Here is a 27,712-nt window from a genome sequence, read left to right as displayed (position 1 = left end):
CAGCCTAGTCTGATAATCGAATTAACTCCATATTACATGTCGACATAATGCGACTGACTACTGCATGTTTTAATCCATTATTGCTCACTACTTTATATGGACACAAATAATCTATTGATCTTGTTCAGATTAACTCGCTAAAATAATGTTCCTTTCACTTTATTGTTGTTGGCGCATAATCTGATTTAACTCAAATAGGATGTTATAATCTGAGTGAAAAGTGACATCAAACTGTGTTGGATTATTTTAGTCTGTATCCATTCAGGGCATAATCTGAATGAAAAGTGAATGTATATCTTTGTGTCGGATTATTCATTTATTTAAACTCTTAACTCAAAATCAACAGGGTGTTAATCAGATTTATTAGCATTTCACAGCCACAGATTTTACAATGATCGACCTTCAAAGTGCCGTCTTTTTTTTTTTTTTTTAAACAGTCAGCAGATCAAGAAACATTCTAAAGGAAATAATCTCATTATTATTGCTAAGGAAAAAAATCAGGTGGAGATTATTCAGTGTAGCTACCGTCGTCGATAATATAATGATCATAAAAAGCATAAAAGATGCACAGGTTAATCATAAACGTGTGGCACTGGTGTAAAAACAACACCGTCCTTTTAGATATGTACAGTTCCGACGACAACAGGAAATCCATAAATTAGGATTAGCACTCTGCTAAACACGCAGACTAAAAGATAAAGCCGTTACGATGATGAGAAAATAAAGCGCGATCATGTGATTATTAGTATTAACATTCTTCAAACTATGTTCAACACAAATCCAAGAGTTATGTATATATATATTTTTTAATCTGGGAGATTATTGCCCTGAGGTACTCGAGTGGCTACACGTGAAATGTAACGATGGGGGAAAAAATGGCAACAATTCCCAGTTTTGTACGTGATATACAAAAGCATGAAATGAATGTACAATCATACAACAAGTAGTAATTGTGCGCCGATGACAAAAATAATAATAATTATAATAATTCTTGAATGTGTTGACGACAGTTAAAAATGTTCTAAAGAAAAAAAAAGACTATTTGACACCCTGTGGAATTTAGAACCGTATTAAAGGAAAAAAGTGCACATTTCCATTAGGGACGACAGGCAGGATGTGGTCGAAACTATGGTTATGGCATGAATGTGAGATGATTTGTGAGGAAGAGGAGGAGGAAGAGGAAGAGGACAGGGTCAGTTTGAAGCCTGGTGGATGAGACGCTTTCCCTTTTTTTGCTCTCTTCTCTCTTCACCGGAAACAGAAATCACTCAGGAGTCTGACGCCGACTCTGCCACCACCGCCGCTTTTCCCTGATCCTTCATATCCTGCTTGTACCTGTGTGTGTGTGTGTGTGTGTGTGTGTGTGTGTGTGTGTGTGTGTGTGTGTGTGTGGGAAAAACAACAGAAACGTTAAAAAATACCTCTGGTTTTTGTTGTTTTCAAAACAATATAGACACAACTAGATTTTAGAGATTAATTTGTGGTTTGTAGTTTCGGAGGATTCAATTGAGTGAAAAAATGCGTTTAATTTTTACTGCTGACGTGCTCCTCGTACGGAAGAGGATTAGTGACACACAGGAAACAAATATTTGAGTTTGGACTTATAAACTCAGAATTTAAGAGTTTAAGAGTCAGAATTCTGAGAATTAAGTCAGAAATTCCGAGTTATAATTATAATTATTATTAATAATTATATATATATACTTTATATTATAAATATAAATTAGAAATTCTGAGTTTAAAGTGAGAATTCTGAGTTATAGTGAGAATTCTGAATATAAAGTAGAAAGTTTTAAAGTTTAAAGTCATAATTCTGGGTACAAAGTCAGAATTCTGTGTTTTAAAGTCAGAAATTCTTAGTTTAAAGTCATTTAAGTCAGAATTCTGAGTTTAAAAGTCAGAAATTCTGAGTTTAAAAGTCAGAAATTCTGAGTTTAAAAGTCAGAAATTCTGAGTTTAAAGTCCTTTAAAGTCAGAACTCCAATCCTGGAGCTCTTGTAGTTAAGATGCGATCCCTGGAAGTTGGCTTTGAGTTTTTCTATTGTTTACAATGTCAGGGCTTTTATTTTGTTGCACTTTAACCTTCAGAACATTTTGTTCAAGTCAGACAAAGGACAATAAAATAAACAACACTTTTTTTTATAGTTTGTTTTAAAGAGAAAGATCAGAGATTTTATTTTGAAGCCGTACCGCCCCCACCGTATATGCTTGTATGCTTGGATTAATATGTAAAAGAGCACCGTGCTGGTTGCTACAGTAGTTATTGTTATTATTGATCATTAACAGAGAGAAAGTTAGACGAGGACATCAAACAAAGCTCGGCTTCAACACAAACCTCCAGATCCTGTACAGCTGCGAGCCTCCGGCGCTGCCCACGAAGAAGTTGACGGCGAACAGGTTCCAGTTCTTGGGGATTATGACCAGGGAATATCTGGACCAGATGAGTCCTGGTGAAGGGAGAAGGACGACACGGGATTACGGTGATAGATAGTTAAACAAGAATAGAGTTTGGCAAATGAGTGACAGATGAGGTTTGTTTGGTGACGGCGGACGCGTCGGGGTAACCTTTGGCGCGTTATGAAACATCGGCGCCGCTTGAGCTCACCTGTGGCCGTCAGCACTGCAGACTGGGAGGTGCTGAGTTTGTCCGCTGGTCGAGTCATATCAGCCAGACCAGCGCAAACCAGACCCTGTGGAGGCGAGAGCACACTGTATTTACACTGTACAGTCACGTTAAATAGATTAGACTGTGTGAATAATAAATGCACTTACCCATTTAAACACCGGGGCCCAGAAGAAAACTGTTTTAGGACCTGGAATAAAACATAAATAAAACATAAAAGAAGGAGAAATGCACTACAACAGAGCAAAGGACATGCGTGTTTTAACTGATCTAAGTCTAATTTATATACGTTAATATAGTTTATAGGTTAGAATTTAGGCAAATTTGGTTCAAACTGTCGTGGAAGTTACAATATTTGCAAAATCAAACAAATCAAGCAAATTTAGCAAATAAAATCAATAACACTTAGCAAAGTAGGGCGTGCGGGCCAAACTCGGGCCGCCAAAGTGTTTCATTTGGTCCACCAGACTTTATTTATATTTTTAAAAACATATACGCAATAATAATTATTCATACTAAAACTGCATTAAATACCATAAGGATGAAGCACGCTCAGTTTAGTAGTATCTCTTTAGGTCCACCTTAAAAAAAAAGTAAAATGAAACTTAAGGGACAGGAAATGACATCAGCTACTGGGAGCTAACAGCAGTTAGCATTAGGAAAAGTGATCATTTGCAGGCTCTAGCAGGCACATCGCCGTCATATATGACATGTATCCACTGGACAGATAAATCCTCTGAGGCTGGAAGTGTGTGTAGCACTCTGTGCTGCACCGTGGAGCCAAGAATAAAACTTTTCGTGGACTTTCTGAGACAGTTGCCCTCGCCGGCACTCCCGCATGTTTTACGGACAAAGCCGATCTCCGCGAGACAACAATTCCAGGAATTTAGCGCATCTTTTTTCACACTTTGCTGACTAATAGGACCTCCAGAGTCCCAAATATAAGGATTTAAATGATTAAAAAGTTGATTTTGCATAAATTATGTCCCCTTTAACATTTTGGCCCTTCACATGAAAAGGTTTGGGTTTAGACACAAACCACCTTGACTCCGTTCATTTAAGGACAAAATATTTCCAAAGCAATAACACCGAACCTTATTACCAGGGTGATAATAATAATAACACACATCAGTGAACACACTCGTCAACTTTTTTTCTTCCTCATTTTCATAATCGCTTAATCTGTTGATTATTTGACTCGTTTGGTCCCAGCTCTTGTGACAGGATTAGAGTTTGCTGCAGACAATCAGGTCTGACTATAAACTAAAACTCACACTTAGGACGCCTTTAGTTAACAACAGCAGAACCTTTAGAGAAAAGTTGCTGATCTGGAACCAGCTGTGACCACATTCCTGACCAGTGCTCCAGGCTTAAAGCAGCGAGGGAGATGTGTGCGCGATGTCTGCGGGGAGTTCACCTTTTGTCGCCTGCTAAGAAAGTCCTTGTTGTACCCTTGTAAAGACAAAAATAATGGCCCCAGACTGGACTGTCCTCAATGTTATGTGTTGTTAGCAACAGTTTTAGCCTCTTCCCTCCAGGACGTAAACAGGACGAGTGAGTGTAGATCTGCACAACGTATAGAACATCATCGCAGATCGACTGAACTGCGATAAATGATAAGTTCTGGTTTTATTTGACCAAGAACTCCTAGCGTTGAACCTTCGATTGTTCATTCATCATCAAAAACATTCAGCTGTTGTGTTGTGACTTAAATATCGTGATAACATGGAATCATGACTGAATGTTGCATCATGACTTAAATATCATTACATTGTATCGTTACTTCAATATTGTGATAATATCGTAGCGCGACTTAAATATCGTGATACTGTAATGTGACATAAATATCGTGATAATACGGTATCATGACTGAATGTTGCACCATGACTTAAATATCATGACATCGTAACGTTACTTCAATATCGTGACAATATTGTGACTTAAATATCGTGATACTATAATGTGACTCAAATATTGTGATATCGTATTGCGATTTAATGAATCATCGTGACTTAATCAGGATATCGTATCGTTACTTCAATATCGTGACAATATTGTGACTTAAATATCGTGGTACTATAATGTGACTCAAATATCGTGATATCGTATTGCGATTTAATGAATCGTGACTTAATCATGATATTGTATCGTTGCTTCAACATCGGGACAATATTGTGACTTAAATATCGTGATACTATAATGTGACTCAAATATCGTGATATCGTATTGCGATTTAATGAATCATCGTGACTTAATCAGGATATCGTATCGTTACTTCAATATCGTGACAATATTGTGACTTAAATATCGTGGTACTATAATGTGACTCAAATATCGTGATATCGTATTGCGATTTAATGAATCGTGACTTAATCATGATATTGTATCGTTGCTTCAACATCGGGACAATATTGTGACTTAAATATCGTGATACTATAATGTGACTCAAATATCGTGATATCGTATTGCGATTTAATGAATCATCGTGACTTAATCATGATATCGTATCGTTACTTCAATATTGTGACAATATTGTGACGTAAATATCGTGATACTATAATGCGACTCAAATATTGTGATAATATTGTATTGCGACTTAATGTATCATGACTTAAATATCATGATATCGTAACATTACTTCAATATCGTGACTCAAATATCATATATGTATCATGACTTAATCATGATATTGTATCGTTACGTCAGTATTGTGATAATATCGTATTGTGACTCAAATATCGTGATAGTACTGTATCGCGATTCACAAACAAATTATGAGAAGAGAATCATTTTGGTTTGTGGACAAATCGAGACACTTTGTCAACATTTTATGGACGATTTATCGAGAAAATAATCGTAAGTTGCCGCCCTCAGTGAATTCCCACTACTTTTACATCATTTTTAGTCTTTCCACCAACTTCAATGTAAGTTTTCCTGCTACTATTTGCCATAGAAAATACAAAAACGCATTATTAACGAACAATAATATCGCGTGTTTTCCAGAATTCTGTCAGAGGTGAGTGTCTGTCTGTCAGTTCACATCTGTCACAGACACGGACACGGACACAGAGACACCGGGGGGGCGGTTAGCTCCTGGTTTTACCTGCCGGGTGGTTGTACAAGGGTCGCAGTTTGGCGGGCAGCATGTGCTCGACCTTGTTCAGGATCCTGTGGTAGGAGGCTCTGAGAGCAGCCATGACTGTCGGTGTTGAAGAAGAACACTGAACCAAAACTTACAGCTAGCACACACTGAATGCTAGCTACTAGCTACGCGTTCTTCCCAGACAGAGTCACGGAATTTATCGATCTCGAAACAAAAACGGGCTTCGGCTCCTGCTAGATGAAGTGATCGACACGCAGAGGACGGATGCGTAGATAGAGTAGCGTAGAGGCGGATGCTGGTGGTGCTGCTGCCGTCCTACTGTCGACCTTCGCCCGGCGGTCGATCTACAACAAACACACGCAAACGCAGCCTGTTAGCATTCAGCCGCTTCCTCTGACCGACGAGGAGGTGACTTTCTGTCAACGCAACCGAACGCACGGAGGGGCGGGGCTTCTGGCTAATTCCACTCTCCTCATTGGCCGACGTGGTGGCAACGTCAATGCGATTGGTCCACAGGGCGGCGTTGCTTTTTAAGCCCGGCGTATGGCAACTGAGCGGATACAAAAACATAAATAAATCAATTGAATACCAGTTTTATTGATTTGTTTCAGCTTACAAAATGTTTTCATTATTTCATAGAGGTAGTTGAGGAACATACCAAATATCTTTGATGTGATATTCTTGAAGGATTAAAGTATTTGGGTGATTTAAAGATGGTAACATATTAGTTTATTTTTAAAGAGCCACAGTAAGATAACTAACTAGCCAAAAAAGTTCAGTTTTTTTTAGTTTTTTTTAAAATGCCGACATTTCAAACATTTTTAAAAAAGACGATTATGAACATTTTTTTGCAATTGGACGTTGCACAGATCAAAGACAAATGAAATTCTGTGACCCCTATGACCTTTGGATTACTGCAATGCTGCCCTCTACAGTTTGAACCTTTTAATCACAGTTCCTCTCTGATCATTCTTCATTTTTTTTTGCAAAATTTGCAAAATACTGACAATTCCCCCCTCACTGAATAATTGTTTGATAATTATTATAATACTCAAAACATTCTGTATTATAATATTATATATGATATTATAATATTTTTAATAAGAAACCCCCAAATAATTATACATGGAAATGTGTGACAGACAGAAAGACAGACATAGCTTGTTTTTCTAATTACAGTAATAACAAAACTTTCACTCCGCCCCGGCTTCTGTTCGGTGTGGTAGAATGAGCGCCCCTCTGTGTTTTGTCTCGCGTTGTCAGGACACAGCTGACCGTCGTCTGCAGCAGCAGCAGCAGCAGAAATACACCAGGCTAAGCTAACACTGTGGGCAGTTAACAGCAGCAGCAGCCGCAGGAGGAGCAGCAGCAGAGGAACTACCGTCCGTGTGAAGTCAGCAGGACCGCGGACAGACACAGGACCCGGAGCCGCTCTCCCGTTTTTAAACCCGGCCATGCAAACGAGTAGCGTCGGAGCTAGCTAACGTTAGCACGGTCCCGTCGGACGCGGGGACGCAGAGGAGGCGACAGCATCACCGGGGGAGCCGTTAGCCGAGTTTCAATGTTATTGTTAATTTCAAGCACAGTTGCTCACAATGTCCTGCTCTGGCAACCTGGTCTGGGATGTAAATAAACGCTTAATCGGATTCAACGAGCCGAACACCATCAGGACCAACTACTTAGGTAAGAACAAAAGGAGCTTCCGTTATGCTAACAGGCACAGGGACGAGATAAATGACGAAAAAAGCTGTGTATTTAATCACCGTTTGTGTGTCTGAAGCACAATTAATATTCTACTGTAGACCGAGGATGTGACAGCGAACAACATGGCTGTGTCTGCAGCCTGTCAGAGGCAATAATAATAACAACAACAATAAAAACAAACAAATGATGGTAACGGTGACTATGATAATGCTAACAACAACAACAACAAAACCACCAAATAATAATATCATTAATTCCAAAGGCAATTAAATAATATTTCGGGAAACCGTTATTTAAATTATCTTATTTATAATTATTTATTTATCTTTAAATTGTATATAAATGTTTATATATATATAAATATACACGCAATAATAATACGCTTTCTTTATACCAGGAATTAGGGCTGAACGATTTTGTGCAAATAATATCCAATGGCGATTAATTTTGACTGCTTATATTTGCATAATTATCCTTATTTTCATTTGAATTTCATTCAATATTGTTATCCCAGCTCATATTGCATATCACAGCTTTTATTTAAAATCTAATAACACATTTCTAGTATTAAGTGTTATTTTATTTATCGTAGTGTTCTAGATGTTAAATTGTGTTTTTTGTTATTTTAAAGTAGCAGAACATATTGTTGGAATGTAAAATAATGCTGTGAATATTATAAGATTATTACAGTTTTAGAGGAAACTTGCAGGTAGTATAAATGAAACCAACAAAAAAAAACTAAAACATATATAACACAGTTTGAAATTGTGTAATATCTTTTACTTTTTTCAGATTTTGGGGAAAAGGGCAGTTAAGAAGGCCTTTGTTGACGTCAAGTAACTTTTTAACGATTCTGATTAAACATTTACTGAATTATTAATCAATTACTAAATGTAATAAAACGTTTTCTGCTTTTTCCAGCTTCTTGAATAATGTGAATATTTTTGGTTTGCGGTCAAATCGAGACATTTGAGAACATCATGACGTGACGTTTTCTTTCCGAAACAAATCGAGAAAATAATCGACAGATTCATTGATAATGAAAGTCATTCATTGCAGCTCTATTCCGCTCTACGTCAACAACACACTGGCGTCTCTGAAAGCTCTGCAGTCTCCCTGTTTGAAGCTGCAGCTGTTAAATGTGCTTTAACAAGATAATAGAGCGTTGTTGTTGTTCTTAAATGCAGGCTCCACATCTATTCACTGCAGCTATAAAAACTTAAAGTGGTCCTCGGTGAGAGAGAGGGAGGGAGGGAGACGTCAGGAGGACGAGCCTCTCTGTTCTGAGTCTATGTGTTTGTTGCAGAGAATCAAATGGCTGCTTTTTCGAGTAACTCGGCTGCAGACTCTTGAGTCCTCCTGTCACCTGAGAGTGGTTGAATGAAGATTTACAGGCCTGTAGAGTCAGGAACAGGGGCCCCCGTTGAGATTTGGTCGGCGCTGTATATAGATACGGTTGTTATTGTAGTATGAGTGAAGGATTCATGTGCTGCTCATGTGTTGGTCCGAGCTCTTGTAGGATATTTTTAGCTCTAAAGTAAGACAAGTGGGGGGTGGGGTGGAGGGTTGACACTTAGGGGGTTTGGTTTCCAACTCACAGGCTTCCGGACGATGAGGTCAAAGGAAAATTACTTTGTGTTTTTTTTCACGACAGAAACAGGTCTGCGACGATGAATCAATTACTAAACTAGAAAAGCACTCAGAGAGCGCAGACCTCCGCCAATGCAGCTCAGACCCAACACCCCCACAGATCATGCCCAAAATTGATTCACTTGTTCCTGGTCCCATTGCGGACATTTCCTGAAAATTAAAATCCAAATCAGTCTGTGACTTTTTGATTCATCAACTGATTTTTAGTAATTAGAGCAAGTTTTCAGATTTTTCGGCTTCTTAATATATAAGTAAATTCATACTAATCTTAGGGATGCGCGATAATATTGGGACAATGTCGGTATCGGCAGATATTGGCTTTAAAATTAGGGATAGAAATCTCTATCACTGGTCAAAATCACTGAATCGGATGTCGGACAGATAAAAATGTAAAAGCCGAAAAAATCCGACATATAGCATGCTTCGCTAAAATATTAGCCGAGTCATGTTTCCAGAGAATAATATTTGTGAATTGAGAAGTTTTGAGCAAACCGGTCTTTTCTAGTAACAGAGAATGTGCGATGTAAAATTTTTTAAATCTGCATCTGCAAGTTTCAGCAGAATGGTGAGGATCGCTCATAGACTCTTATGATTCATAGAGCCCTTGACAGCCCTTGACTTCCAAGTTTTGGCTTCTACGTTCTAAACCTCCCAAATCCCCTTTTTAATGATGTCAAGCCTCAGGGGAAAAAACGTTATTCAATCCACAAACTCATACAAATATAGTTTCTGATATATTCTGAGAAAAAAAAAAAATATGTGTGTGTATAAACCTGTTTCTTGTTTACAATATGCGTTTTCCTCTTTACAGGTAGACGAGAATTTGTGCAGAGGCTGAAACTTGAAGCGACACTGAATGTACATGATGGCTGTGTAAGTGCCCTACATACAGTGTTTACCTATCTGCTCTTTGGTCGTGTGTGTGTGTGTTTTTCTGTGTGTGACTGTTTGTCAGCCAGGTTTGCGAGGTGTCGTTGTTTGGCAGAGAGCAGCTCTTTGACGTCAGGTCAGGTCGGGTTGATGCTTCTCGAGGAAACCCGACGCTGACAGAACAGTCACGATGTCTCAAGCTTATTAGTCTCAGGAGAACAGCGAAACCGCTGCTGTCTGTTTCTCTAACGCAGAAGTGCAGAGTGCAAGTAGAAGTATGTTTGTGTAAGCGCGTAATCATGTGTTTCCACTGCCTTTATAATGAGGCTTTATGTAAATGTTGCACACTGAAGCTTTAAGGACAATTGGCGCTTTTCCATTATACAGTTCTGGCACTACTTAGCTCGACTTAGCTTACTCTGTTTTTTTTTGCTTTTTCATTAGTGAAAGTACCTGGGATGCAGGAAGTACTGAATGATTCTGTGAATAAATCTTCTATTGATTCAGTTACACCGAAAACTGCTGTACAAGTCACTAGTTTGTGTGTTTGTGTCGCCTTTTGTAACCAACGAACCAACTGCTTCTCTACATTTTGATGACCTGGTGCATCACTGTGTGGTTTTTTTCCACTACATGAGAGACACAAGAGACATTTTTTTTATTACAATATGTGAGTGAACCTGGCCGAGCTTAGTTTGCAGGATGTGGTAAACCATCAGAAGTTAATTTGACTGCTCTGCGGCCGAGTGACTCTGTGGCAATCGAGAGCAGGCTGCAGCGGTGTGATGTCGAAACACAGAGCGCGTTTGCACAAGCAGCGACTCCTATAAAACATAAACATCCTGATGCAAAGAGCGAGTTTAAGTTTAACTGCAAACTTCTCCTTTTTGTTAATCCAAGCTGGTATCTCTCTTTTTGCAGGTCAACACAATATCCTGGAACGACACAGGAGAATACATCCTGTCTGGGTCAGACGACACCTTTCTGGTCATCACCAACCCGTACAACAAGAAGGTAGGTTCTAATATAGAACAAGAATGTAGGTTCTAATATAGAACAATACGGTATGGTTCTAATATAGAACAAGAGTGTAGATTCTAACATAGAACAAGAAGGTAGGTTATAATATAGAACAAGAAGGTAGGCTCTAACCTAGAACAGAAGGACATATAACAGAAGGTAGGTTCTAACATAGAACAGGAGGTAGGTTCTAATATAGAAGGTAGGTTCTAATATAGAACAGGAAGGTATGGTGCTAATATAGAACAAGACTGTAGGTGCTAATATAGAGCAATAAGGTATGGTTCTAATATGGAACAAGACTGTAAGTGCTAATATAGAACAAGAGTGTAGGTTCTAACATAGAACAAGAAGGTAGGTTATAATATAGAACAAGAAGGTAGGCTCTAACCTAGAACAGAAGGACATATAACATAAGGTAGGTTCTAACATAGAACAGGAGGTAGGTTCTAACATAGAAGGTAGGTTCTAATATATAACAGGAAGGTAAGAACAGAAGGTAGGTTCTAACCTAGAACAGAAGGTAGGTTCTAATATAGAACAAGAAGGTAGGTTCTAATATAGCCCAAAAAGGTATGGTGCTAATATAGAGCAATAAGGTATGGTTCTAATATAGAACAAGACTGTAGGTGCTAATATAGAACAAGAAGAAGGTTGGTCCCAAAATAGAACAGGAAGGTTGGTTCTAACATAGAACAGACGGTGGGTTTAATACAGAACAGGAAGGTAGGGTCTAGCATAGAACAAGAAGGTGGGTCCTAACTTAGAACAAGAAGGTAGGTTCTTACATAGAACAGAAGGTAGGTTCTAACATAGAACAAGAAAGTATGGTTCTAATATAGAACAGGAAGCTAGATCCTAAAATACAAGAAGAACGTAGGTCCTAACATTTAACAAGGAGGTAGATCTTAACGTACAAGAAGAACGTAGGTCCCAACATTGTGTTCACAGTGTTTTTGCTTGTGGTCTACAGGTCAAGAAGTCCATACGTTCAGGTCATCGAGCGAATATCTTCAGCGCCAAGTTCATGCCGCACACCAACGATCAGGAGATCGTGTCGTGCTCTGGAGACGGCATCATCTACTACACCCACACCGAGAAAAGCGCAGAGTTCAACAGACAGTGTCAGTTCACCTGCCATTACGGGACAGCTTATGAGGTACGGACCATGAACCTCTGCCACGGTGGATTTAACATTTTTTTATCGTCAAACTTCCCATTTTTGTTTTTTTTCCCCCCCCCAGATTATGACAGTACCAAACGATCCATACACGTTTCTGTCATGCGGCGAGGACGGCACGGTGCGATGGTTCGATCTCCGCACCAAGACGAGCTGCACTAAAGAGGAGTGCAAAGACGTACGGTGACAGCTTGTCGTAGCCTTTCCTCTTTTTAACCAGTGATTTATGTCGCACTTTGAGGGCGGGTCAATGTTAATTTCCAGTTTCAGTGTGTAAGACTGCCGAATTTTAACAAATGGAGACCTTTTCTTTAACATTTGCATGCACAATCTGGCTGCAACTATACGTATAGTATATTAATATTTTGGTAGTAAAATAATATTTTCATATATTTTATACAGTTTTTACTTGACCAGTGGATGCAGATTTGAATATTTTGTCTTTCACATATCTGTGAGTGACAGAGTGTGCTTACAGAGTGAGAGGGAGCAGATCACTGTTCACTGCTTCTTGTATTTCAATCCTCCAGTTCAGCACCTGTGACCTTAAAGCTATCAGACTCTGTTGCCTCTCAGCCTTAATTATCCTGCAACGGGTCCATGTGTCCAGTGAATATATTGTTTATTTCTTTATTTCTGAATTCAGATCCTCAAATTGTCCTAGCCTATCCGTAGGTATCTGCAGTTGCTTTGAATGCATAAACATCATAGAAAAATGACATAGAATCAACCCACTTTCAAACATATGTACAAAACCTGGACATTAACACACTTAAAGGGTGTCGCATGTTCTCTGAACAAACTTTTCTTTTGATTTCAGGACATCCTGATCAACTGTCGGCGGGCGGCGACCTCGATATCAATCTCGCCGCTGGTGCCGTATTATCTGGCCGTGGGCTGCTCCGACAGCTCGGTGCGAATCTACGACAGACGTATGCTGGGAACCAGAGCCACAGGTACGCTGAAATGATGTGATGTCGTCGCTTTTCGATATTGAGTTTTAAAGGATTAAAAAAAATGTCCTTAATGATTAAATGTGTTGTTTAGAGCTTCAGTTTCTAGTTATTAATAAGGAGGTAATGCAGCATTAATGTACATTAATTTAATCATGAATTATTTTTGGAAGGCTTCTAACAGCCAGGCTGCTTGTGGATTTACACAGATGCAGTGTTTTCAAATAAATATGATAGTAATATTCTTCAATTTTGACGTTGTGATGACAAAAGCAATTGTTTGATAGAAAAGTACATTTAATTCAATAAAAGGCAGTGATAATTCACTAAAATGCGAAAAAATGGATGGGCGTGATTTTGAGAGATTTTTTACAGATGTACCTAGCATAAAATCTGGCAATTGAAAGCAGAATTGGTGCATATGATCTGAGTAGTTTAGAGATTATAGAGACCAAAAATCTGAGTACAAGAAGGTGCAAGCCATCGATTTTGGTCTTCGTGAGCTGAAGTTCTGAGGATAGAAAGATAATCTTGTATTTAATATATTAAAGGTTAAGTCAAAGTCTGAATTAATTCTGCCATTATGTTGAGATTACAGTTTACAAAAAGCATCTGTTTTGTTTAAAAAAGACTGTGATTTTAGGATACTGTATTTAAATCAGAGATTTTGAGGAAGTCGGAAATAAAGTAGTGACGTTCACATTGACACAAATCACCAGTTAATCCAACGCGGCTTCATCCTCTGACCCTGTGAATCTCCGTCACCCTTCCTCAGGTAACTACATGGGTCGGGGCACGACGGGCATGTGCGTTCGCTTCGTTCCCGCCCACCTGTCCAACAAGTCGTGCCGGGTGACGTCGCTCTGCTACAGCGAGGACGGACAGGAGGTTCTGGTCAGCTACTCCTCCGATTACATCTACCTGTTCGATCCCAAAGACGACCAGGCCCGCGAGCTGAAGGGCCCGTCGGAGGAGAGGAGGGAGGAGGTAAGAGACGTCACTTTTGGGGGCTACAGCTTCTTCTTTTTTTTGGCCACGATGCTAACAGTCACCCAGCTGGCGCTGCTGTTTGCTTATTTTTAGCTCTGCTTGACAGGAATAACCCAAGGAGTGTTGGCTGGATCACTCTGACATTTTATACACATTTGCAGTGCCCAGAAAACGAAAAAACAAATGACTGCGTCATTTTCCTATACTCTCACACCACTAGCGCCTCCTGGAGGCTGACATTTATGAGTTTTGACTGAACTAGAAGAACAGCGCTCACTAAAATCTTCATTGTTATCCAGAGCTAGACCAAATTTCCAATAATATGTTTTAACTCTACATTTGATATTGTCATTGTCATTGTTTAACAATGATAATGCTAGCATGCTAAATTCGGATTGTGTTTAACCCCACCTTCATTCAGTCAGTGTGGATAGTCTGTTTTATAGAAATAGGTTCAGTAGTTATCGTGTAATCCTGCTAAAACTCAAAAAAACTTGCAGCCTCCATGATGGCAGTAATACCTGCTGTTCGTTTGATTCCCTAATCTTAGCATGTTAGCGTGTTAGCATGCTAACGTAGACAACATCAGATTTTCTCAGAACTTAAAGACGCCTCTTAAACGAGACGGGAAACATCTTTAACTCACAAGTGACGGCTAACCACTCATGCTGATGTTTGCTAATTTAGCGCTAAACATGAGGAGCTAATGGGAACGTGATGAGATCTGCGTAAACTAATATATATGTTGTCATATCAGTCAGTGGGATATAATAATGATGATAATAATAATGATACTTTAGACTTGTGTAGTACATTTCGAGGCACTGAATGTTAGCTACGAGGAATAATGACTTCAAGTTTTAGAAAGTCTTTGAGGACAGGAAGTCTACAACCTGTGGGGATTGTGAACGGACTGTTTTTGTTGAGAACAGAGCGAACCTTGTTGTTGTTATTGGCTGATGCAGTCAGAGATAAAGGCGGAGACGGGCGGGGAAGAACAGCATTGATGGAAAAACAGAACAAAAGAATGACGGTGGTGGAGATTGAGATTGGATTATCAATAACATAAAGTACGTGAAGAAACGCGGACGAACGAATCCCCAGAAAAACTCAGAGCTTAGAGGGAGCGGAGTGCGTTCGCTGTTGTAAAGCAGCCGCTGCCGCTCATGGAGACTGAATGTGCTGGATCACGGTGCCAGTGTTTCAAAGCCTCGTGGTGACTTTTCAGCTGTGTTCAGAGATGCAGCCGCCGCACGCATTCCTTTCCAAACTCGGCGACTGACGCAGGCAGCGTTCCTCTGTACGCCAAAATAGTTCAGGTGGAGGGGGGTGAGAGTGTGAGTGTGAGTGTGTGTGTGTGACAGCCAAATAAAAGCTCATCACCCCCACTCTCTTTCCACTACATGTACAGGGTCTTTTTCCTCCTTTATCAGTGCTACCGTGTCATTCATCAGCCGCTCCGTTTCACCACCTCCGGTTCATGAGTGCAGACCCGATGACAGTTTCTAACTAAAGCAGTAGATAGTCCGGCGAGATTAGCCGAGACTCCCCTCTTTTCTATTTCTGGCTGTCGCCCTGCAGAGACACAGAGATAGAGAGAGAGAGGGGCAGAGAGAATGAAACGTGGTGGGAGCTTAAACTGCCAGACGTGATCAGTGTTGTTGCTTTGGCTGTGAAGCTAATTTTGACCACACAGTGACTGAGAAAACTGCTAATATCCCCCCTCTCTGTATGTGCGTGTGTTTGTTTATGTTTCCACAGCTGAGGCAGCCTCCGGTGAAGCGCCTCCGACTACGCGGCGACTGGTCCGACACGGGACCCCGAGCTCGCCCCGAGAGCGAGCGGGAGAGAGACGGTACGATGCGTTTGCTCCCGTCTGTTCAGTTTGAAGCACAGGTCTTAAATTACACACCTGGCCCCCACTGAAACAACGTCCCAGGACCCCCCTCCCCCCACATATGAATAACTTATCGCCAGAGCTCATTAACTCACTCCAAAAGCGCCAGAGCCTAACGTAATGATAGTTTGCTTTGTGTTTTTTAAAGAGGGACGACGATCTCTGAAGTGTTTTCTTCTCCTCTCTTGCAGGAGAACAGAGTCCAAACGTGTCTCTGATGCAGAGGATGTCGGACATGTTGTCTCGCTGGTTCGAGGAGGCCAGCGAGGCTCAGAGCAGCAGAGGAACAAGACCACAGGCACGACCCAGAGGTGAGGCAGGGGAGAGGGGGGGAGGGACGTCCTGTCTGACGCCAGCGTACTTCCACTCTTAGGTCCAGTAAAAATAACTTGAAAGGTCCAGTGTAGAAGAATCAGTGACAAACTGAGGACTCCTTCGCTCACCTCCTCCCTTTCTCAAGTGGACCAGGAAACAACTGTGGCCCTATAAAAACCAGAAAGTCACTTTATATTCCCAAATCTAACAAGTTGTGTCCCATACATAAATTATACATACACCAGAAGTCTTGATTCCACACTGCTTTGATTTCAGGAACTGCCATCCGCCCAGAGGTGGTGTCAAATCCACCGGCTGCTCCTGCGGGAGCCTCCAGTCAGGAGTCCAGCGCCCCCGAGAGGCCTGCAGGGACAGACGCTCCTCCAGAGGAACCTGCTGGTGGAGCTGCCGCCACCTCCACTGCTGCTACTGCAGACACCTCCACTGCTGCTGCCCCCGCGGTGCCCAAGTCCACCTCCTCCTCCTCGGGGTCGTCGTCAACGGTCATAGCGCCTCCTCCTCCTTCCGCCTCGTCGTCTGTGGAGACTTCAGCTCCTTCCTCCTCCTCCTCCTCCTCGCCCCTCGCCTCCTCCCGGGACTCGGAGCAAAGCAGTCGGACAGACACGAGTAGGATCCGCGCGCCGCCGACTTCCGCGTCCGCGTCCACATCCGCCTCAGAACCTGCACTCTCAGGTACAACGCTTCAAAATACACACACCTTTTCAGTCCAGTGAACACGTGATCAAGGCTCAATCCCAATTTACTGCTAGGAGAGTGAAGTGTAAGCGCTAACTCTCTTCACTCTTCACACGGAGATTAATTTCTTAGGGGCACACTTCAAATTTCCCAGATTAACTGAATCCAGAGAGACTAATATGACTGTTTTGGAGCTATTTAAACCGCTTTTTGTCTTTTGTACATACTGTAAACCTGACATTTTGACATTTCTATGCTCTACTGAAGACTAAAGTGCTTGATAAGTGATATAGCAACGAGAGATCGACCGATATGGGATTTTCTGCGGCTGATGCCGATATTTTTGGCCGATATATTTACCAAATGTAGCACTTTTTTTCCCCTCGACGACGTCGTATTGCATCTACTTGTGTGTCATGTTCTATTTGTGACGGTAGATTTCATCTCCCAAGGTTGAGGAAATATGGGGGATAAAGATGTAAAAAATAAGAAATGGGATTGGGCCTAATGTGTGTGTGTGTGTGTGTTGGAGCCACTCCACTCAAGCAGCAGCCTCTCACTCCACACTCTTTTATTTTCTCACTTCATCATCCCTGTTTACTTCCTGCTCATTTATTTCTTTGCCTGATCCTGTCCTCACTCCCTTCCTCCTCCTCCTCCTCCTCCTCCTCTTGTCTTCTAATCTTCCGTTTACTCTCTTTGTCAGAGTACGGCCCTCACCGGCTTCCCATAAGTTTAGTGTGTAGGCGTTTGCAGAGGTTACTCCGGCTGGCCGACCCTCCAGGACAGGGTCTGCGAGCAGCTGTCGCTTCTTCTTCTTCCTCCTCCTCCTCCTCCTCATCCTCTGCAGCCCCTGCGAGACAGTCGCAAAGAGACGCTGCGGCAGCTGCTGAGACGCCCCCTCGTACAGGTTACCTTCCCCTCCAGAGCTCCCTGCCCTTGCAGCAACCCCCCCCCCCCCCCCGCTCCCTGTTCATTACACTCTGTCACCCCTCCCCTGCCGTCTTAGGCCTGGGTCAAACTTCCCGCATGTCTGCAGATTTCTGCTTTAGCCTGTGTGATGTCAACTTCGTCATCATGATCACCTCCACCTATTTTGAACTAATCCAGATTGGAAGCTTTTGTACATAGATAGATATAAAACTATCCATCAAATCGCTACCCAAATATGTCATTTCCCCAACTATACTGAAGTTTTGAAAAAATATATATATATAATAATTCCCATAAATTCCCTTTAATTCCCATGGAAATTGTCAAACTTCCTTGGAATTTTACTGGATTTATGCAACCCGAATGCATAACAATATTCCAGTGTAGTTGTTACTTGAAGCTACAGACGCTAACGTGAGGTTATGTGAGGTAGTACGGCTGTACCCATATATGCACAACCATATACTGCATATAAAAACGTACTTAAGTCTTACGGTTTTTAAAGTGAAACTGAGGAAATAGGACAAAAGTAGTGGTCGGCCACTAGGGGGCGACTTTCCTGGTTGCAGAAATTCGCTTCTCAACTTGATATGTAACGTTAGCCAACATTTTCCCGAGTCTCAATCAATAGTTTCAGCTCTACTTCAATATTTTTTTTTAATTACATTCCCATTTAGAGGAAAACAGATGATAAAATGTGGCGCGTGCACAAAGTTGTCAAGATGATCTCAATAATGAAGTACCACGGTAAGAACGAGACAATTGCAGATACCGCGATACCACTGGTCCAGACAAACAATTTGGGCTTGCGATAATCATATACCGTGGTACTACGCCACTCAACGCTGGTATCATCTATTAGGTGCGCGATTGCAGGTGTAGCCGCTAAATTTGCGTAAAATCGTCAAAAAAAAGCGTCAAATTGCTAATCTCAAGGTTTCACAACAGGAGTTTATTTTGAAACGAAAGACTACGTTCATTTTTGGCTAGAACTTGCATGCTAGCTATGTCGGGCTCACACGGAATCTCAATTTAGTACGATTGGAAGTGCGGCCATGCAGAAATGCGTACGGACAAAGTCTGCTGAAAGTTTGACCGAGGCCTTACACGTCCCGTCTATGTCATATTGGAAGCATCGCTGTCTCTCTGTCTGTGTGAACTGACCACTAATCCCACTGTGATCCTCTTTCCATTGTTCACGAATGCACTGTGTGTGTGTGTGTGTGTGTGTGTGTGTGTGTGTGTGTGTGCACACTCATTAACCTTCATCACCATGTGCTGCTTGAGTTTTTCACCTGCGGAAACTTTGCGGTGGGAGTGGCACCAACTGACGTAGCTAACGCTCCGGTTCACGCGGTTGTTGTTGTTGTTGTTGTTGTTTGCCTGCGTGTTTGATGATGCAACCCTGTGTGTTTCTCACCCTGAAAAGATGAGTTATTTCTGTGTTTTAGCAGCTTCTAATCTGCATTACACACTATTCATTTTAGCTAATATGTGTGGGATTTCCTTGGCTTTTAAAGGTGTAGTGTGTAAAAAGTTAGCTAATATTTGTGTCAGGAGCTGGGTCGGCTTTACAGATGTGGCCATTTTAGACTACCATGTTGTTACAGTAGCCCACAATGGACAAATTAAACATCCACACTTAAAATGCAGTTGTTAGCATACATTTTAGCTCATATCTGTGGGATTTCCTTGGCTTTTAAAGGTCTAGTTTGTAAAAGTTAGCTAATATTTGTGTCAGGAGCTGGGTCGGCTCTACAGAGGAGGCCATTTTGGACTACCATGTTCTTACAGTAGCCCTCAATGGACAAATTTAAAAATCCTTTAAGTTTTGATGCTAACTGAAGGCTACATATGTTCTCCAAACACATTTGAAAGGGAAGTGAAGGGTGAGGTGCAGTTTTTTCAGCTGCAAAATGCAACTTCACCAGTAAATGTTGCTAATTTTACACTCTCTACCACTTGAATGCCTATAAATATGGTCAAATTCTGCTGTAACACTAGCCAGGCTTTAAATTATATATTTTTATGTGGATTTCATGCATTTTTAATCTGTATTTAAATTCTTATGGGGCGTTTAAAAACCAGGGTAAGACCCTACAGATGTCTTGTTGTAACGCACAGTTTTTTATAACGCCGTTGAGTGTGTGAAGTCTTCAGGAGTCGACGACGTCTGTGTCCAGTGTTGAGAAAGTCTTGTGTGTCTGTGTGTGTGTTTGTGTGTGTGTTGTGTTTCAGATTCACCCTCGTCTGTCGTAAACAAACAGCTGGGATCCATGACTCTTGACGAACAGCAGGGTGCGTTTCCCAGACAACCACCACCACCACCACCTCCCTGTCACTCACTTTTGTCCTCATCTCAAACGTCCTCCCGCTTTGTCCTTCAGTCCTTTCACACGTTGTTTCCGTGGCTTATGGGAGTTAGAGTGATATTAAGTCTTAATTTAATCCAAATATTGACTTGGTTACATTGTTCTGATGTTGATGCAGGTGTTTAACGTATAATATCTTATACCTGTAAAGGTTAGTTCACCCAAAATCAATTCATTTGATGTAATATTCATCTTTTCAGTGTTTATTCTATGTTCTTGTTTCTGTGCTTCTTCTGCACAATGGGGATTATTTTTTACCCAGAAAACCCTGAGCCAGGTACACACAACTATTCTTTACTTTGTACTTGAAATATGCATGTCACACTTTTTTAATAGTATATAAAACACCTTAATCAATTCCCCTTTTTAGTATTGTAGCTTGAACGTGTCATTAGGACAAGCCAACAATTCATTTTCCCCTTATTGACTCATTTATTCTTCAGTTTTCTACACGTATGCAAGGAAAAGCCTCACAAACTAGCACAGGAAACGACTTCTTCTCACCCCTAGTTAAGTCTTCCTTGCCGCGATTGTTATCGCTGAGGTGTACGTGGATGATCAGGACGTCTCTCCCCCTCCTCCATCTGTCTTTTTCCATCCCACGTTGTCCATCTCTGTTGTCACATGAGCACATAACCGCAAACGTCAGCTGGTGTTTTTGTTTTAGTGGTTTTTTTTTTCATCTGCACTGACGCGTCTTTCCTTTGCTTGTCTCTTCCTCTCAGGAGGAGCAGAAACTGCAGCTTCACTCCCTGCTCCTGCACCAGCTCCTGCACCAGCTCCTGCACCAGCGTCCTCCTCCTCCTCCTCCTCCACCAGTGGCACCAATCGACCCAGTGCCGCAGAGCCGGTCCTCAGCCTCCACTACAGCTCGGAGGGAACCACCACCAGCACCATCAAGCTGGACTTCACAGATGAGTGGTAAGTGAGGTTAAATGCTTAACATACACTGTAAATGATAGTTATAATAATAATAACATGACTATAGTATGGTAATATATTGGTCACTCCACCTTATTTCAGATGTAATAGTTCGGTAAAACTTTACAGAACGCGTTCAAAGATCTTGAGAGGATGTCATCACACACACAGGTTTGCGCAGATGTCCTTATAAGGACATTTAAGGCATTGACTTCCCTTCAACCTAAACAAAGCCTTACTCAAAACTTTAAGCTAACCACAATTCAAATGTTAGCCCTAATCTTCACGAGTGCCTCAGAAATGAGATTATAGTACCTCATCAGGACCAGGTTTTCATCCAATGACAACTACTGGTCCTGACAAGGTCCAAATCTAAGTAAACAAATAACTTTTAATATGTAGTATACTCCCATAAATAGCTGCATCCTATAAGCACATTAAATGCACTTTAAATGCTTTTACTTTAAATTATCCTGGGTGTTGTGTTTTTCTCGTTTTATTGTCGTCATTATTTGAGGGTCTCCATCTCAACTAATTTTGTTGTATTCCTATTGGAAGAATTTATATAATCAATTCATTGGTTCTAGGATTTTTCAGCTTCTTATAGTTGAATATTTTCTGGTTTCTTTGCTATATGTCATCAAAAAGAATCATTCATCATTTGTGGAGAAATCAAGACAACAAACCTAGAGAACATCATCGTCTTCTTACATTTTTTCAACATTTTATGGACCAAACGATGACTTTAGATGAATCAGTTGCGGCTCTAATTCCTATGCAGTAACAATAATGCCTTTCTGATTGTGATTCATGGTTATTTACTACATAGAAATGACCACAGTGGTTTTTTCCACTGCATTAATATAATGTGAATGGTTTTGCCTTGGAAAAACCACAAATGTAGTGGTTAACCATGTTATTACTGAGCTGTAAAGTGACTGGGAAACAAAAGAGGTGGATACAGACGCGTCATTCACTGATGTTCTTCTTGTCTCTGAACAGGAGCAGCACGTCGGGCTCGATGAGCGGAGCAGCTCACAAATCCTCCGAGGCGGCAGCAGCAGCCGTTCAGAGCAGAGAGAGTCTGCCGACGGAGAGCCAAGGTGAGTCCTGCTCGTCTTTCAACCCGCGTCATTATTTATTCATATTTTGTGTCTGAGAGTCTTGTCATTTCTCCAAGACGACAAAGGCGTGATGTAAATACAGACCATTCACTTTGAACATAACAGAGAAACACCATGAACTGTACATCAGGGGTCAGCAAGTAAATCGCGTCGTTCTATGCAATTGATTAAGGAGCAAAACATCATATTTACATCGTAGAAAAGCAGATTTTTGTTTTGTTTTAAGAGATTAAGTTGTTTTTATTATTGAATTTACCACATACTATTACGAGTGTCTTAAAACTATCTATTTTTCTAGATGACAGAAAACATGAAAACATGAAAACAGTGTAGTTATCCAGAGTTAACCAGACCAAAATACCAACGCTAAAGTAATTTTTGGCATCGTGTGCTGTTCTGCAAAAGGAAAAATATTGTGATTTGCAAATTAAATAGAAATTTTTGAATCCATCCATTGGGCTGGATAGTAATGCGAGTTAGTTTCTCCATGAAAACGACATAAACGACACATATTTTACAGTTTTATAGCCAATTGTAGCATAGAAATGTACAAAAGATAGAATAAAATGCCACAGATTGTATTTCTCTGTTTAATAAATACAGAAAGAATGAAATTAGCACTGGGCAACATGTTTACGTGACTCCCGATTGTTTAAATGAGTCTCTAAAGTAGCGCTAAACTTTAAAAACAGGAGCTAGCGCGGCTAACTGGTAAACGGTGCCTGGACTCTGGTGCTGCGGCACGTAAACGTGATGTCACATGCCTCTTTTTCCGATCAGTCCTCATGTAATCCCGCCATGCGTTAACGTTGACGCCGCTAACCGCTAGATAAAATGCTAACCATCAGCGCGTTTTGCTCTCAGGTCCCTCAGAGGCTCAGACGCAGCCGGGTTCGTCGACCGCTTCGACAGAACCCACATGCTCCGCCTCCAGCTCGGCGGCTCCAGCGGCGGCGGCGGCGGCAGCAGAGAGTTCCTCACAGGGGGACGGCGCGTCCTCGCTGCCGCAGAGGAGCCAGCCGGAGGGCGCGGAGGACACGTCGGGAGGCTGCAGGAGGGCAGAGCCTGCCGTGCCCTCAGTGTGGGCGGGTCAGAGTCAGCCGGCGCGAGCCAACCAGGACTCGGACGACAGCGACGACGACCCCATCCTCATCCCGTCGGCAAGGCTGCGAGGACAGGGACAGAGGTACGACGGAGAGGCGAGACGTAGACTTTAAAATGTCTTTTCTTTGTCGGTGTTGCTATTTCTGACTGTTTTACCACAAATTGTAGATTTAACACCAGAGGATCTGCAGTAGGAGATAGGATGATCAGGTAAAACACGTTCTCTCCGTCAGGTGTGAGCATCGAGACGTTGGTGTGTGTGTTTGTAGACTCACTAACACACACACACACAGCTAACGGTGGTGTCAGAATGCTGTGCATGTTGGTACTGACTCCACAAATGCTGTGACCCATGTGGATATTTCTTCTGTACTTCATTCCCTCAGAGTTTGAAATGAAGAGCTTTTGTACGCGTTTTAGCACAGAGCTAAGAAGACGCATTAATTAACTGCTAATACAGCTCGCTGAGTTTCGTAAAACATGTGCGTCATCGTGCCATATTTTTAGACGCTAGAAATTGCTTTCAGTCTTTACTCCACTGTTTTCTGACATATGTATACAGTGAAATGTAATTTGTAGAGTAATTATTAGAGTATATTGGAAGTCGTTAGTGGTAGACGTAACTGCGTTCTAGTTGAGAAGTTGGAAATATCTCGGGCTAGCGCGCTTGTTAGCAGTACCAGTCGATAACGATGCTCTATGTGGTCTAATAAAGTAAAAGTGGAAATTCTGAGTTCCGCCTACAAATGGAATGTCGTGTCTGATCAACTAGGAAGGCTAACATTAACAAATGACACGTATTTCAGAGCTACAGTGGTTTCTTGAGCATAAATAGACTCATAAACAGACGTGAATAACACTAATGTGTGCATGGTGATGTGAAGGTTGAACGAGGCTTCACATTAACAACGTTTAACCACTTCATTCAATGTCACCACGGTCTCTTTTTGCCGTAAATTGCGGTTTGTTTTTGTCGTTCGTCAGACGCTCGGCCGCAGCTCGTATCCAGGAGCTGTTTCGCCGCAGGAAAGAGAGGAGGGAGATGGAGGAGAGCGAGACGCAGAATATCAGGAGACCCTCGGTCAAGATGGTCTACAAGGGCCACCGTAACTCCAGGACCATGGTAAACAAACGTGTGACCCTTTACGTTGAGGGGTATTTCCTTTGTTATACCCATGTCTTCCGATGTAGCAAAGTAAATCAAACTCTGTGAGAGATCATGCTGAAGTTAGTCCTGATGTGCTGCAGCAGGTTAGTTTCAGTAGATGCTGACCTTGTTTTCTCTGCACCTGCAGCTTTTTCCAGTGGACGTGAAAATTAAGTCTGAGTTAAAAAGTAGGTGCAATATTCCAAGTCACTTTCATGTTTATTTCTAGATAAAGGAGTCGTGTTTCTGGGGCAACAACTTTGTGATGAGCGGCTCGGACTGCGGCCACATCTTCATCTGGGACAGACACACAGCAGAGCACCTCATGCTGCTGGAGGCCGACAACCACGTGGTCAACTGCCTGCAGCCGCACCCCTACGACCCCAGTAAGTCCCACACTCTGGACCTTGCATGAATCTGCTTGGCTAGCTGAATGAGAGACCAAAAAGATGGAGAAAAGAACTGAATCAAGGATTTGGAGAATTGTGACACGTTTTTCTGTCGCGTTTCAGTTCTGGCTTCTTCAGGAATCGACTACGATATCAAGATTTGGTCGCCGCTGGAGGAGTCGCCGTCTTTCAACAGAGTCCTGGCTAATGAGGTAAGATCACTCTGCTTATTTTGTCCTCTCTGCATGTGAGCGGTTTTGTAGCTAATGCTAGTGTGGAATTGCTGTGGTGTTTAGGTCCATGTTAAAATAAGATTAGATGATCTTTAATCGGTTGCACAGTGGGGAAATGCACAAACAGAAAAAGCTCCAAAGTAGCAGATAAAAAGCAGCCGGTAACACTTGATAAGAAGTACACATTATTAGCATTAGCTAAGCTAATGCAGCATCAACAAAAGCTTTGTTTGACAAAGGAAGACAAGGAGAACATGACACTAATTGTCTGTGGCTGAACATCTTCACAATGACAGCGAAAGCACAGAGACTGCTGGGGTGTGGACTGTTAGCATTTTAAGCTAGCGACCTTTATGCTAACGTGATGGCCACTTTTCTACAACTTTGCATCTTGGATGAATGGAGCATAACTTGACATGTTTGCCTCATTGCTAAGACAAAGGCCCTCAAACAACTTAGGCTCAGTTGCAAACCACCAAGATGGCCGACTTCCTGTTCAGTCACGATCAATTATTTTTGGGCCCCTACATAGGCTTTGACCTGAGGGGGTGCTACTGAGCCATTTGGCATTGCCTTTTTTTGCATCTCCATTACTTCATCACATTTTGCACCTGTTTGATTTGGCCGGCTTATTTCCCCTATGATCGACATTTCTTGTTTTTCCATTCATATATTTTGTCTTTTTGTCTTTCAACTCTTTCAAGGTCATTACTCGGAACGAGCTGATGCTCGAAGAAACGAGGAACACAATCACGGTCCCCGCCTCCTTCATGCTGCGAATGTTGGCCTCGCTCAACCACATCAGATCAGGTACAGCGGACCATTTCATCCACAAACTCTAATCACGTATAAAACATTCTGTTGCTACAATTGACTGGAACTACATATTTGTTATGGGGAACAAATAACACGGAAAACAATGCTCAGAGAGTGCATCATACACATAGCTATTAGCATTTGTTGGCCTCAAAACAATGGCAGTCATTTCACTACATTTAAGCAACGTACGAACATTTGTGACTCAAAAAGACTCTTCATTACCTTCACATTTACTCAATGACTCTTTCTTTGTACCGACTTGTTTACATTTCCCAACACTTTCCATGGAAACTTTAGCTTGGGGCATTTTTGGACATATTCCTAATTGGACACTAGCATAGCATATTATACTCAAATCAGGTTGTTTTAGCCAAGGCTATGCTAACCCAACCCTATTTAATCCGTGCTTTTTTTCCCTCATAGATCGTCTGGAGGGCGATCGCTCTGAAGGCTCGGGGCAGGAGGACGAACACTAAAGATTTCATTTTGAAAGACAACACTTTCTGTTTTTCGGCCTGTAAAAGCACTCAGAAGAGGAGGGGGGGGAGGGGGGGAGGTGGATGTAGAATATTTTCATTTGGGATATTACTATTATTTCAATCCCTCCTTGTGTTTTTTCCTTTTTCTGTTTTTTTTTTCTAAAAAAAAGAGGAATTTCTAACTGATGTTTCTGTACAAGACTATAAAAAAAACAGTACACCTGTGTGAATGCAAAGGCCAGAGACGTCAGTGTATACAGTAAATATATATATATATATAGACATATATATATATAAATACGTGTGTGAGCGAGAGAGGGTGTGATGAGTGTGAGGATGTTAAGTGCAATATTATTTTGTTAGGAGAGAGTGAGCTTTGATCAGTGTTAACAGTGTGTGACATGATGGACTTTTGTTTTGGTTTAGCACAACGTTAAGAAGACGTGTTGACGCATGTGAACAATGAGTTTTCAAAAAAAAAAAAACACATTTGGAAAATGCTTTAAAATTGTTATTATTTCTTTTCTTCTTCTTTTTTTTAGATAAAATCCAAGCTGTGGTTCTTTTACCTTAAAAAGGATCACGACGCTAAATTATTATCTTTTTACAAAAAAAGTCTATAAATACATTTGAAAATAACGTGGCATCGCAAAGGTGTCTGCACTTGTGTGGAAGATTTATAAAAAAAAACAAACAAAGGAGGAAGTGACTGTTGAAAGATCGATATTAATTTAAATACAATTACATAAACCGGGGGAGTAGCTCGACAGAAACCACCGTTTTGGACACTTGGATGGGAACGGTTGAGGTCAGGGACAATAAATGTTGATACCTTTTACACACAACTTTGAACGTTTCCTGGTCTTATTGGTCAAAAAATACACTAAAAATGTTTCTGTATGTTGTATTACTTCTTAAAAGGACTAGTTCTGTATCTGTTACATATTTTTGGTTTGAAGCCTGGCAGAAGCAGCTCTTTTCTTCCCATATTCCATCGTATCCAAATACACTCAAAGTCAGCACTGCACACATCGGTGTCTACGGTAAATCTCCTGTCCATCAAACAACGCCTTGGACAATTTCTGCTTTTAACGGAGGGACGGACGGACGGATGTACCTTACATTTACAGAGACATTAACGTGACGTGGGAAGTGACAGATGATTGAAAATTGTTAACAATCACATTTTC

General features: G+C 41.4%; 2 protein-coding genes across 2 annotated transcripts; one reads left to right on the top strand and one right to left on the bottom strand.

Annotated features, from left to right (window-relative positions):
- Nucleotides 1-387: 387 nt before the first annotated feature.
- On the bottom strand, nt 388-6,097 carry mpc2b (mitochondrial pyruvate carrier 2b). The gene is made up of 5 exons (XM_083903057.1): nt 5,727-6,097; nt 2,773-2,813; nt 2,606-2,690; nt 2,336-2,447; nt 388-1,335 (listed from the first exon to the last, which is right to left on the bottom strand). The coding sequence occupies exons 1-5, from the start codon at nt 5,818-5,820 to the stop codon at nt 1,269-1,271; spliced, it is 399 nt and encodes a 132-aa protein (XP_083759183.1). The 5' UTR covers nt 5,821-6,097; the 3' UTR covers nt 388-1,268.
- A 910-nt stretch (nt 6,098-7,007) lies between these two features.
- On the top strand, nt 7,008-27,367 carry dcaf6 (ddb1 and cul4 associated factor 6). Its single transcript, XM_083903312.1, has 21 exons — nt 7,008-7,409; nt 9,892-9,953; nt 10,872-10,964; nt 11,944-12,129; nt 12,215-12,328; nt 12,971-13,106; nt 13,879-14,090; nt 15,855-15,948; nt 16,182-16,301; nt 16,582-16,998; nt 17,708-17,911; nt 20,173-20,232; nt 21,032-21,227; nt 22,230-22,330; nt 23,216-23,537; nt 23,624-23,665; nt 24,440-24,578; nt 24,832-24,988; nt 25,115-25,203; nt 25,929-26,034; nt 26,467-27,367. The coding sequence occupies exons 1-21, from the start codon at nt 7,322-7,324 to the stop codon at nt 26,517-26,519; spliced, it is 2,991 nt and encodes a 996-aa protein (XP_083759438.1). The 5' UTR covers nt 7,008-7,321; the 3' UTR covers nt 26,520-27,367.
- The last annotated feature ends 345 nt before the right edge of the window (nt 27,368-27,712 follow it).

The sequence above is a fragment of the Microchirus variegatus genome (genome assembly GCF_963457635.1).
Source record: "Microchirus variegatus genome assembly, chromosome: 16".
Classification (NCBI taxonomy): domain Eukaryota; kingdom Metazoa; phylum Chordata; class Actinopteri; order Pleuronectiformes; family Soleidae; genus Microchirus; species Microchirus variegatus.
Note: the sequence above shows the minus strand (reverse complement) of the source record. Positions and strands in the feature narration are given on the sequence as shown.

Coding starts and splice junctions, on each gene's coding strand:
- mpc2b (XM_083903057.1), bottom strand. CDS start 5,820: ATGGCTGCTCTCAGAGCCTCCTACCACAGGATCCTGAACAAGGTCGAG. Junction 2,448..2,605: donor TGCAGTGCTGACGGCCACAG/GTGAGCTCAAGC, acceptor TCCCTTCACCAG/GACTCATCTGGTCCAGATAT. Junction 1,336..2,335: donor CAGCTGTACAGGATCTGGAG/GTTTGTGTTGAA, acceptor ACACACACACAG/GTACAAGCAGGATATGAAGG.
- dcaf6 (XM_083903312.1), top strand. CDS start 7,322: ATGTCCTGCTCTGGCAACCTGGTCTGGGATGTAAATAAACGCTTAATC. Junction 16,302..16,581: donor ACCACAGGCACGACCCAGAG/GTGAGGCAGGGG, acceptor CTTTGATTTCAG/GAACTGCCATCCGCCCAGAG. Junction 23,538..23,623: donor CTGCGAGGACAGGGACAGAG/GTACGACGGAGA, acceptor CACAAATTGTAG/ATTTAACACCAGAGGATCTG.